Genomic DNA, 13330 nt, shown 5'->3' with positions numbered 1-13330 from the left:
GACGATGAAGGAAGCTACGAAGCAGAGGTTTACGAGGAAGTAACTTACGGTACTACATCGGGTATAGGTCGATCCGCTGATGTGGAAGATGATGCTGATGATGCTGATGCAGATGATGCCGATGATGATGCCGCTACTGACGATGCTGCAGATGCCGATGATGCAGATGCCGATGCCGATGCCGATGAGTAGGTTTAGACGGTAAGATGATTATTTCACTGATTCGAGTCCATTGAATTCACAAGATCATTGCGCTATTGCCGAAATCTTTTTTTTTCTGATGTGATATGTTCTTGTCCTTTACCTAGATGAGCTTAGATGAAAGAAATGATTAACAGCTTTCTTTTCTTTGTTCTTTTTTATTCCAGTTCCGCAGCCGTCATCCTCAAAACAGCCGAGAGATAAAGGGAAATCCAAATGTAACTGGTGACATAGATCTGAAATTCACGAATATTTTGTTTGAAATAAAGTTGAATAATGATGTGCTCAGTTACATGGAAAGTTTAGTTTTACGTTTGCTTAATGTTTTGCTCGAAATTCTAGAAGATGGACGCCCTTTCAATCTCAATGATGCAGATTCGTACGTAATGTCTTTGGGAGGAGTCTCAGTTGGTATTATATAGAATATGAATCAATCAATTGATAGATGGTATTTCTGCAAAAGGCTAGAATATTCTATAGCATTCCGACTGATTGTAATACTAATTGGTAATTTATTGTGCTAAAACTTACGTAACGATACGAAAAAAACTCTTAATGCATTCCTTTAAAAAGATTCCATTATATCAGTTTTTAATTCGTCAGTATATAACACCTGTACCACTAGAACACGAACCAACAAGTGTTTTAAATGTCCATAGAACATTTGTAAGAAACGACGCTCGACACGAGACGCATTTTATTAACGATTTTATTGAGCAATTCGTATAGAATTTGGAGTTCCCTTCGCGGTCCTCGACGAAATGTAGCAATTGAACCAAACTGAATGCCATCAAAGTTGACAAATAGCCGACAGAAATATTGCTTTTGCATAAAATGAAAGCTGGAGTCTGACGTAAGGGACGCCTATATAAACCAGTCTGGACGATACGCTAAACAGTTTATGCAGCTAAGTTTGAAAACTTAGGGTAGAACCAGGGATAGATTGAAATATCCCAATTCGAGGTGAGCTAAACGAATTTCTTTGCATTTACTTCACAAAGCCACATTAAAAGTAAAGCTATTGCTTTGTAACTACTGAATGTTTACTATTGTCTGTTTTTTGTTCAGGAGGTTGTAAAGACGCCAAAAAGCTATGAATGTAATATTGGTAGTGGTTGCGTTGGCCAGTGTCGCCTTCGGTAAGTCTCTGCAGAAATCATTAATTACACTGATTTACTTGATTTACCGCATCTTATACATTTCTATCTCCAACTTTCAGCTCAGTATGGACCAGCTGATCATGGGCCAGGACCAGCTGATCATCGGCCAGGACCGGGTGGTTATGGGCCAGGTCCAGCAGGACCAGGAGATTATGGACCAGGCCCAGCAGGACCAGGAGATTATGGTCCAGGCCCAGCAGGACCAGGAGATCATGGCCCAGGCCCAGCGGGACCAGGTGGATACGGCCCAGGACCAGGAGATTATGGCCCAGGCCCGTCAGGACCAGGTGGTTATGGCCCAGGTCCTTCAGGAGGTCATGGTCATGGAGGACATGTAGGAGGCTATGGCGGTGGTGGAGGAGGTCATGATCGACCAGCTCCAGGTGGGGGATACGTTGGAATAGCAGGAGGTCATGGAAGCCACGGAGGGCACAGAGGTCATGGTGGAGGTTACGGAGGAGGTGGTGGTGGAGGACATGGTGGAGGTCATGTCGGAGGTGGAGGTTATGGAGGAGGAGGCCATGGAGGAGGTGGTCATGTAGGAGGAGGAGGTTATGGAGGCGGCGGTGGAGGTGGCCATGTTGGAGGAGGAGGTTATGGAGGCGGCGGTGGAGGTGGCCATGTTGGAGGAGGAGGTTATGGAGGTGGCGGTGGAGGTGGCCATGTTGGAGGAGGTGGTGGCTACAGACCAATTCGTCGTCGTCCACGCAGACGACCAAGTTACGGACGACCAAAACCAAAACCAGGCACTTTAGAAGCTGATTTGGAAGGCCAGAAAATCATTAAACGTTATCGTAAGGGAAATTCTGATGTCATCGATCTGGCAAACGGTGATACAATCGTCGTAGAAGATGCGTATGGTCCAGCTTATGTCGACCAGGAGACATATGTCGACCAGGAGACATACGTCGACGAAGAGGCATACGTCGACCAGGAGACTTACGTCGACCAGGAGACATACGAGGTCGATGAGGTATATTATGAAGAGGACGGTTATTATGAAGAGGATGGGTATTATGGTATGGGGCGATCTGATGGTGATGATGACGATGATGATGTTGATGAAGATGACGATAAGGAAGATGACGGTGACGGTGTGATATATGTCGACCAGGAGACAGGATAAACTGGATTTTCGATAAACGGTAAATTAATCATTATATATATATCTAAATTGTATTATCATCGTGGATAAATTGATGGTATGTAACTGTATCATAGTTAGTTTAGATAGAGATCATTGCATAGATCTACCTAAGGCCTAACTTTATTTCCAAGGATATCATGTTGATGATGTTTTTGTTGATAAAACACAGGGGTGGATCCAGTGAGTGCCCCTTTTCATATTGTCAAAAAAGAAGTTTGTTCCTTTCAAAGCGGGAGTACGCTTAACATGGCCTTTTTGGACATCAGTCCTTTTGAGACTCGACAAGTTCTTCAAAACTAGTCCCTCAGTCCGGGAGTACGCTTTTTCGGACATCAAAATGCCCCTTTGTGACTTCTATTGTCCAACCTCGCCCCGCTATGTAACTGTGTCGTAGGTAGTTTTAATGGCGACCATTGCATAGTTTAACCTAGAGCCCAACTTTATCTTTAGAAATGTCATGTTTCTGACCAGCCTTCACTATACTCAAGACGAATATTACAAAATGACTAACACGATTCTCTCTCTATCATCTGTTGCAGTCTTGAATCCGTCATTCCAGAAGTAAAAGTAAATCTAATGTAACTGATGTTGAATATCGTGACTGACGAATAAAGAATCTGATAATGGATGATGAAATTTTTGTGTCCGTTTTTCGTGTTATGAAATAAAATTGATTGACGTTTTGCTCGGTTACATGGATTTAATCAGTTGAATAGTTATTTAATGTCTTTGTAAGATCCACAGAGCAAAGGAAATACATCGATTAAAGAAGGCGAAACATATTCTACATGCTGTTTCTAATGGTGATGTTCTAAAAAAATTGCCCAAGAAACGAAGTGGATTTTTGGCATATTTACACGCTTGTCATTCATATCTTGGTGATCTGAATCATAGTGACTAGATTTAATCGATTCAAAGTTCCATCTGAAGTATTTGAAGCAGTTCACAGAACTACATCGAAGAATGAAAAGATAGCATGAGAAAAAAAATTTGTGAAAACGAATCTAAAAAGTTTATTGAAAAATTAGAAATATTTCGAGTGGTTGCTACCACCCTTCTTTAGTCTAAAATGACTGGCAAAAAATAGAAGAGGAAGAAATTATTTCTTTGTTAGATTCGTTCACACATTGTGGGATTTGTTACTCATCGAGTCTTTGTCACGGATATTGTGATTCTTAACGTTTCATGAGAGATAGCAGTATCAGTCAAAGGAACGTCGACATGGTTTTATGTGGACACAGCGGAATTCCATGTTTTACACACCTTTAAAACATGTTTTATTCTTCATATAAAGCAATCTTAGATGTCTGACTTCTATTTACTACTACACGCCCTCTCAATTCTTTCCAAAATAAGATTTTCTATTTTCTAATTCAACTGAATCAGTCACACTTACAACGCAAACAGCTGTTCAAAATATCCTGTAAGTATGTTTAAAAACTGATGTTACATATGAGAGGCATGTTTTTGTCAGTTTTATGGATGAATCTATAGAGACTTCAGGAGTCCCATCGCAGTGCTCGCAATAAACAACCATCGTACTAAATAAAGAGTTGACAATTTACCAACTAAAACTGACAAGTTACGTTAGATTTAAGATCCATACATTGACTATATAAACTTCCCTGGACAATGTGACAAACATTTTTTGCAGCTAAGTTTGAAAGCTTAGGGTAGAACCTGGGATAGATTGAAATATCCCAATTAAAGGTGAGTTCAACATTGATTCTTTTCATCGTTTTACGAAGTTCAGTTTTATAAATGTTTTCTACCATGAAAGTTCGTATCATAATTTACTCATTTCGGTTTTTATAGACAAACTGACGATTAAAGAAGCTATGAATATAATATTGGTAGTGGTTGCTTTGGCCAGTGTCGCCTTCGGTAGGTCTACACAGAAATCACAATCTTCACATAACAGCATCATCACTAATGATGACGTGATATACATGCAGTTTGGCTTTCGTGTTTCTTACCTGTTTTGTTTCGATTTTAAGCTCAGGAGTATGGAAACGGACCAGGGATAAATGCAGGAGAATATCATTTGGGAGGTTATAGTGGACGTTATGTTGGAGGTAGAGGATACAGAGGAAGAGGTCACGGAGTTTATAGAGGAATATACCATGGAGGTTATGGAGTAAGTGCTGGTGGTGGATACAGACCAGTTCGTCGACGTCCACGCAGACGACCAAGTTACGGACGACCAAAACCGGGCACTTTAGAAGCTGATTTAGAAGGCGAGAAAATCGTTGATCGTTATCGTAAGGGAAATTCTGATGTCATCGATCTGGCAAACGGTGATACGATCATCGTTACAGACCAATATGGACCAGCTGATGATACGGCTTATGTTGGATTCGGTGGTGGAAAATAAAGTTAATAAAGAAAAGAAAAACTTGAATCTTCAATAAATCTTGTGTCTTCCTTTCGTGTGAAATGAAATAAATCAAGTAATAATCCCTGATTATGATTCGTTTGTGCCAACTTTCTATTATCTATTCTGGTATGTCAAAAGGATATTGCATTATTTTTTCAAAACGTCAAAACAGAAGTTCTTCGTGGCACAAACGGAGAACTGGTTATAGTCGGGAAATGGTCTACGTCTACGTACACGATATAAAGAAAAGGAGGCTATAATTCATTGCCAATCTTCTTATTTCTATTTTCTGATTTTCGTAGTGCCCGAACAAGTCTTGCATGTATTCTGAAGATGTGTCACGTCAGACTCACGTTTCTCGGCAATTTATCAAATTTTGAAGACAAGTTAAAGCTAACTTGTGTTTTACTTCCTACATGTTCCAGAATCTGAAAAAATATCCGAAAAAAGGTTTTTAGTTTTCAATTCAACTGACTGAGACATCTGTACCACGTGAACAACTGTTTCAAATATAATTCCTGTGTTGAAAAGTGGTGTTTCATATGAGAAGCCTGTTTTTGTCGGTTTTATCGAGAAATCTATAGAGACTTCGGAATTCTCTTCGCAGTCCTCGGAATAAACAACCATCGAACTAAATTAAGAGTCGACAAGTTGCCGACGAAAACTGACTCGTTATGTAAGATTTAAGATGTGTATATTTACTATATAAACCTCTCTGGACAATGTACCAAACAGTTCATACAGCTAAGTTTGAAAGCTTAGGGTAGAACCAGGGATAGATTGAAATATCCCAACTAAAGGTAAGTTCAACATCGATTCTTTTCATTGTTTTATAATGTTCAGTTTTATAAAGGTTTTCTACCGCGAAAGGTTTTATCATATAATTTGCTCCTTCGGTTTTTATAGACAAACTGACGATTAAAGAAGCTATGAATATAATATTGGTAGTGGTTGCGTTGGCCAGTGTCGCCTTGGGTAAGCATCAGCAGAAATCATAATCACTGTTAAAACAAGTTCATGGAATTTCTTTGAAATATTCTTATATTTAAGTTCAGGCACAGCAGTATGAAACTGGACCAGGAATTCATGCAGGAGGATATAATTTGGGAGGTTATAGTGGACGTTATGTTGGAGGTGGAGGATATAGAGGAAGAGGTCACGGAGGTTATATAGGAAGATACCTTGGAGTTCGTCGCCTTCCACGCAGACGACCAAATTACGGACGACCAAAACCGGGCACTTTAGAAGCTGATTTGGAAGGCGAGAAAATCGTTGATCGTTATCGTAAGGGAAATTCTGATGTCATCGATCTGGCAAACGGTGATACGATCTTCGTTACCGACCAATATGGTCGAGCCGATTCCGCGGTTTATGGAAGGGGAAAATGATATTCATAATGAAAAGAAAAACAAAACTGATATGTACCTTCAGTACCTGTGGGTGGTAGAATGGGACTATCTGATTTGTGTCCTCCTTTCACGTGGAATAAAGTTACTCGATCATTTTCACGATCAATCAAAGTTTATCTAGTTCACTTTTTACATGGATCTTTTTATTATACTTTTCTATCATTCTATTGCAATGTTTAAAAGGTGATGTTCCATTAATGAGATGCATGTTTTGTCGGTTTTATCGAGAAATCTATAGAGACTTCGGAATTCTCTTCGCGGTCCTCGGAATAAACAACCATCGAACTAAATTAAGAGTTGACAAGTTGTCGACGAAAACTGACTCGTTACGTAAGATTTAAGATCCATACGTTGACTTTATAAACCTCCCTGGACAGTGTGCCAAACAGTTCATGCAGCTAAGTGTGAAAGCTTAGGGTAGAACCAGGGATAGATTGAAATATCCCATTTGAAGGTGAGTTCAACATCGATTCTTTTCATTGTTTTATAATGTTCAGTTTTATAAAGGTTTTCTACCGCGAAAGGTTTTATCATATAATTTGCTCCTTCCGTTTTTATAGACAAACTGACGATTAAAGAAGCTATGAATATAATATTGGTAGTGGTTGTGTTGGCCGGTGTCGCCTTCGGTAAGTCTCCACAGAAATCATAATCACTGTTAAAACAAGTTCATGGAATTTCATTGAAATATTCTTATATTTAAGTTCAAGCACAGAATTATGAAACTGGACCAGGAATTCATGCAGGAGGATATAATTTGGGAGGTTATAGTGGACGTTATGTTGGAGGTAGAGGATATAGAGGAACAGGTCACGGAGGTTATATAGGAAGATACCATGGAGTTCGTCGCCTTCCACGCAGACGACCAAATTACGGACGACCAAAACCAAAACCGGGCACTTTAGAAGCTGATTTGGAAGGCGAGAAAATCGTTGATCGTTATCGTAAGGGAAATTCTGATGTCATCGATCTGGCAAACGGTGATACGATCATCGTTACTGACCAATATGGACCAGCTGATGACGCGGCTTACGGCTTTGGGCGGAAATAAAATTGATAGAAAGAAAAAAAAATGTAGCAAATGGAAATCTCAAATTGCATAATATAAATCTTGTGTCTTCCTTTCGTGTGAAATAGAATAAATCAAGTAATAATCACTGATTATGATTCGTTTGTGCCAACTTTCTATTATCTATTCTAGTGTGTCAAAAGGATATTGCATTATTTATTCAAAACGTGAAAACAAAAGTTCTTCGTGACACAAACGTAGAACTGGTTATAGTCGGGAAATGATCTACGTCTACGTACACGATATAAAGAAAAGGAGGCTATAACTCATTGCCAATCTTCTTATTTCTATTTTCTGATAACTATTTTACAGTGTTTGTGTCGTTGCTAGGACGGTTTCGTATCTTTTCTTCTCTTTGGAATAAAGATAACGATTTTATATACATTCGTAGTGCCCGAACAAATCTTGAATGTATTCAGAAGATGTGTCACGTCAGACTCACGTTTCTCGGCAATTTATCAAATTTTTAAGACAAGTTAAAGCTAACAGAGAAATCTATAGAGACTTCGGAATTCTCTTCGCAGTCCTCGGAATAAAAAACCATCGAACTAAATTAAGAGTTGACAAGTTGCCGACGAAAACTGACTCGTTATGTAAGATTTAAGATGTGTATATTTACTATATAAACCTCTCTGGACAATGTGCCAAACAGTTCATACAGCTAAGTTTGAAAGCTTAGGGTAAAACCAGGGATAGATTGAAATATCCCAACTGAAGGTGAGTTCAACATCGATTCTTTTCATTGTTTTATAATGTTCAGTTTTATAAAGGTTTTCTACCGCGAAAGGTTTTATCATATGATTTGCTCCTTTGGTTTTTATAGACAAACTGACGATTAAAGAAGCTATGAATATAATATTGGTAGTGGTTGCGTTGGCCAGTGTCGCCTTCGGTAAGTCTCCACAGAAATCATAATCACTGTTAAAACAAGTTCATGGAATTTCATTGAAATATTCTTATATTTAAGTTCAAGCACAGAATTATGAAACTGGACCAGGAATTCATGCAGGAGGATATAATTTGGGAGGTTATAGTGGACGTTATGTTGGAGGTGGAGGATATAGAGGAAGAGGTCACGGAGGTTATATAGGAAGATACCATGGAGGTTATGGAGTTCGTCGTCATCCACGCAGACGACCAAATTACGGACGACCAAAACCAAAACCGGGCACTTTAGAAGCTGATTTGGAAGGCGAGAAAATCGTTGATCGTTATCGTAAGGGAAATTCTGATGTCATCGATCTGGCAAACGGTGATACGATCATCGTTACTGATCAATATGGACCAGCTGATGACGCGGCTTACGGCTTTGGGCGGAAATAAAATTGATGGAAAGAAAAAAAAATGTAGCAAATGGAAATCTCAAATTGCATAATATAAATCTTGTGTCTTCCTTTCGTGTGAAATAGAATAAATCAAGTAATAATCACTGATTATGATTCGTTTGTGCCAACTTTCTATTATCTATTCTGGTGTGTCAAAAGGATATTGCATTATTTATTCAAAACGTGAAAACAAAAGTTCTTCGTGACACAAACGTAGAACTGGTTATAGTCGGGAAATGATCTACGTCTACGTACACGATATAAAGAAAAGGAGGCTATAATTCATTGCCAATCTTCTTATTTCTATTTTCTGATAACTATTTTACAGTGTTTGTGTCGTTGCTAGGACGGTTTCGCATCTTTTCTTCTCTTTGGAATAAAGATAACGATTTTATATACATTCGTAGTGCCCGAGCAAATCTTGAATGTATTCAGAAGATGTGTCACGTCAGACTCACGTTTCTCGGCAATTTATCAAATTTTTAAGACAAGTTAAAGCTAACAGAGAAATCTATAGAGACTTCGGAATTCTCTTCGCAGTCCTCGGAATAAAAAACCATCGAACTAAATTAAGAGTTGACAAGTTGCCGACGAAAACTGACTCGTTATGTAAGATTTAAGATGTGTATATTTACTATATAAACCTCTCTGGACAATGTGCCAAACAGTTCATACAGCTAAGTTTGAAAGCTTAGGGTAAAACCAGGGATAGATTGAAATATCCCATTTGAAGGTGAGTTCAACATCGATTCTTTTCATTGTTTTATAATGTTCAGTTTTATAAAGGTTTTCTACTGCGAAAGGTTTTATCATATGATTTGCTCCTGCTGTTTTTATAGACAAACTGACGATTAAAGAAGCTATGAATATAATATTGGTAGTGGTTGCGTTGGCCGGTGTCGCCTTCGGTAAGTCTCCACAGAAATCATAATCATTGTTAAAACAAGTTCATGGAATTTCTTTGAAATATTCTTATATTTAAGGTCAAGCACATAATTATGAAAATGGACCAGGAATTCATGCAGGAGGATATAATTTGGGAGGTTATAGTGGACGTTATGTTGGAGGTGGAGGATATAGAGGAACAGGTCACGGAGTTTATAGAGGAAGATACCATGGAGGTTATGGAGTAAGTGCTGGTGGTGGATACAGACCAGTTCGTCGCCTTCCACGCAGACGACCAAATTACGGACGACCAAAACCAAAACCGGGCACTTTAGAAGCTGATTTGGTAGGCGAGAAAATCGTTGATCGTTATCGTAAGGGAAATTCTGATGTCATCGATCTGGCAAACGGTGATACGATCATCGTTACTGATCAATATGGACCAGCTGATGACGCGGCTTACGGCTTTGGGCGGAAATAAAATTGATGGAAAGAAAAAAAAATGTAGCAAATGGAAATCTCAAATTGCATAATATAAATCTTGTGTCTTCCTTTCGTGTGAAATAGAATAAATCAAGTAATAATCACTGATTATGATTCGTTTGTGCCAACTTTCTATTATCTATTCTAGTGTGTCAAAAGGATATTGCATTATTTATTCAAAACGTGAAAACAAAAGTTCTTCGTGACACAAACGTAGAACTGGTTATAGTCGGGAAATGATCTACGTCTACGTACACGATATAAAGAAAAGGAGGCTATAACTCATTGCCAATCTTCTTATTTCTATTTTCTGATAACTATTTTACAGTGTTTGTGTCGTTGCTAGGACGGTTTCGCATCTTTTCTTCTCTTTGGAATAAAGATAACGATTTTATATACATTCGTAGTGCCCGAGCAAATCTTGAATGTATTCAGAAGATGTGTCACGTCAGACTCACGTTTCTCGGCAATTTATCAAATTTTTAAGACAAGTTAAAGCTAACAGAGAAATCTATAGAGACTTCGGAATTCTCTTCGCAGTCCTCGGAATAAAAAACCATCGAACTAAATTAAGAGTTGACAAGTTGCCGACGAAAACTGACTCGTTATGTAAGATTTAAGATGTGTATATTTACTATATAAACCTCTCTGGACAATGTGCCAAACAGTTCATACAGCTAAGTTTGAAAGCTTAGGGTAAAACCAGGGATAGATTGAAATATCCCATTTGAAGGTGAGTTCAACATCGATTCTTTTCATTGTTTTATAATGTTCAGTTTTATAAAGGTTTTCTACTGCGAAAGGTTTTATCATATGATTTGCTCCTGCTGTTTTTATAGACAAACTGACGATTAAAGAAGCTATGAATATAATATTGGTAGTGGTTGCGTTGGCCGGTGTCGCCTTCGGTAAGTCTCCACAGAAATCATAATCATTGTTAAAACTAGTTCATGGAATTTCATTGAAATATTCTTATATTTAAGTTCAAGCACAGAATTATGAAACTGGACCAGGAATTCATGCAGGAGGATATAATTTGGGAGGTTATAGTGGACGTTATGTTGGAGGTAGAGGATATAGAGGAACAGGTCACGGAGGTTATATAGGAAGATACCATGGAGTTCGTCGCCTTCCACGCAGACGACCAAATTACGGACGACCAAAACCAAAACCGGGCACTTTAGAAGCTGATTTGGAAGGCGAGAAAATCGTTGATCGTTATCGTAAGGGAAATTCTGATGTCATCGATCTGGCAAACGGTGATACGATCATCGTTACTGACCAATATGGACCAGCTGATGACGCGGCTTACGGCTTTGGGCGGAAATAAAATTGATAGAAAGAAAAAAAAATGTAGCAAATGGAAATCTCAAATTGCATAATATAAATCTTGTGTCTTCCTTTCGTGTGAAATAGAATAAATCAAGTAATAATCACTGATTATGATTCGTTTGTGCCAACTTTCTATTATCTATTCTAGTGTGTCAAAAGGATATTGCATTATTTATTCAAAACGTGAAAACAAAAGTTCTTCGTGACACAAACGTAGAACTGGTTATAGTCGGGAAATGATCTACGTCTACGTACACGATATAAAGAAAAGGAGGCTATAACTCATTGCCAATCTTCTTATTTCTATTTTCTGATAACTATTTTACAGTGTTTGTGTCGTTGCTAGGACGGTTTCGTATCTTTTCTTCTCTTTGGAATAAAGATAACGATTTTATATACATTCGTAGTGCCCGAACAAATCTTGAATGTATTCAGAAGATGTGTCACGTCAGACTCACGTTTCTCGGCAATTTATCAAATTTTTAAGACAAGTTAAAGCTAACAGAGAAATCTATAGAGACTTCGGAATTCTCTTCGCAGTCCTCGGAATAAAAAACCATCGAACTAAATTAAGAGTTGACAAGTTGCCGACGAAAACTGACACGTTATGTAAGATTTAAGATGTGTATATTTACTATATAAACCTCTCTGGACAATGTGCCAAACAGTTCATACAGCTAAGTTTGAAAGCTTAGGGTAAAACCAGGGATAGATTGAAATATCCCATTTGAAGGTGAGTTCAACATCGATTCTTTTCATTGTTTTATAATGTTCAGTTTTATAAAGGTTTTCTACCGCGAAAGGTTTTATCATATGATTTGCCTCTTCGGTTTTTATAGACAAACTGACGATTAAAGAAGCTATGAATATAATATTGGTAGTGGTTGCGTTGGCCGGTGTCGCCTTCGGTAAGTCTCCACAGAAATCATAATCATTGTTAAAACAAGTTCATGGAATTTCTTTGAAATATTCTTATATTTAAGGTCAAGCACATAATTATGAAAATGGACCAGGAATTCATGCAGGAGGATATAATTTGGGAGGTTATAGTGGACGTTATGTTGGAGGTGGAGGATATAGAGGAAGAGGTCACGGAGGTTATATAGGAAGATACCATGGAGGTTATGGAGTAAGTGCTGGTGGTGGATACAGACCAGTTCGTCGTCGTCCACGCAGACGACCAAATTACGGACGACCAAAACCGGGCACTTTAGAAGCTGATTTGGAAGGCGAGAAAATCGTTGATCGTTATCGTAAGGGAAATTCTGATGTCATCGATCTGGCAAACGGTGATACGATCATCGTTACAGACCAATATGGACCAGCTGATGATACGGCTTATGTACCCCCAGTAGATATGGACGGTGGTAATGGGATTATTAGTGCTTGAATTGTGTGTCCTTCTTTCGTGTGAAATAAAGTTGCTCGATCATTTTGATGATCAATGAAAGCTTTCATGGAATGTTTTCATTTTACTGTTTTGAACTTTGTTGAAAACAAAGCATCACAACAACAGAAGTTAACATACCACTGTTATGTTTACAAGAAAACAATATAAACGAAAACTGAAACTATTTTCCGATTTTTTCATTTCTATTTCTAATAACAATTTACAAGAGACTTCTTCGAGTACAAATCGTCGTTTAGGACGTTGTCCGATTTTTTGCGTCTTTGGAAGCAACCGTTGCAGCACTGGAAATAGAATCAACAAACATTTTATTTACACGTCGAACATTTCTAATGTAAATATCCGAGTAAAGTGTGAAGTAATGCTTTAATTAGAAGATATAAGATCTTTTGGAAAATGTAAGTCCTGAAACTGTAGGTCAACGTTTGAATTTGTAGTTGAAGATTGAAAAGTAAAAGTTGATGCCAGATGCCAAAGGTAAATTTGTGCAGGCTACCATAATTTTGGATGATTTATAGATAATATGATTCTTGC

The 13330-nt window shown here is 38.2% G+C and overlaps 1 protein-coding gene across 1 annotated transcript; it reads left to right on the top strand.

Annotated features, from left to right (window-relative positions):
- Positions 1-6871: 6871 nt before the first annotated feature.
- LOC141911439 (uncharacterized) lies at positions 6872-7373 on the top strand. The gene is made up of 2 exons (XM_074802460.1): positions 6872-6923; positions 6999-7373. Exons 1-2 carry the CDS (start codon positions 6878-6880, stop codon positions 7343-7345), a joined length of 393 nt encoding a protein of 130 aa, XP_074658561.1. The 5' UTR covers positions 6872-6877; the 3' UTR covers positions 7346-7373.
- Positions 7374-13330: the final 5957 nt, after the last annotated feature.

This window comes from Tubulanus polymorphus, chromosome 9 (assembly GCF_964204645.1).
Source record: "Tubulanus polymorphus chromosome 9, tnTubPoly1.2, whole genome shotgun sequence".
Taxonomy (NCBI): domain Eukaryota; kingdom Metazoa; phylum Nemertea; class Palaeonemertea; order Tubulaniformes; family Tubulanidae; genus Tubulanus; species Tubulanus polymorphus.
Note: the sequence above shows the minus strand (reverse complement) of the source record. Positions and strands in the feature narration are given on the sequence as shown.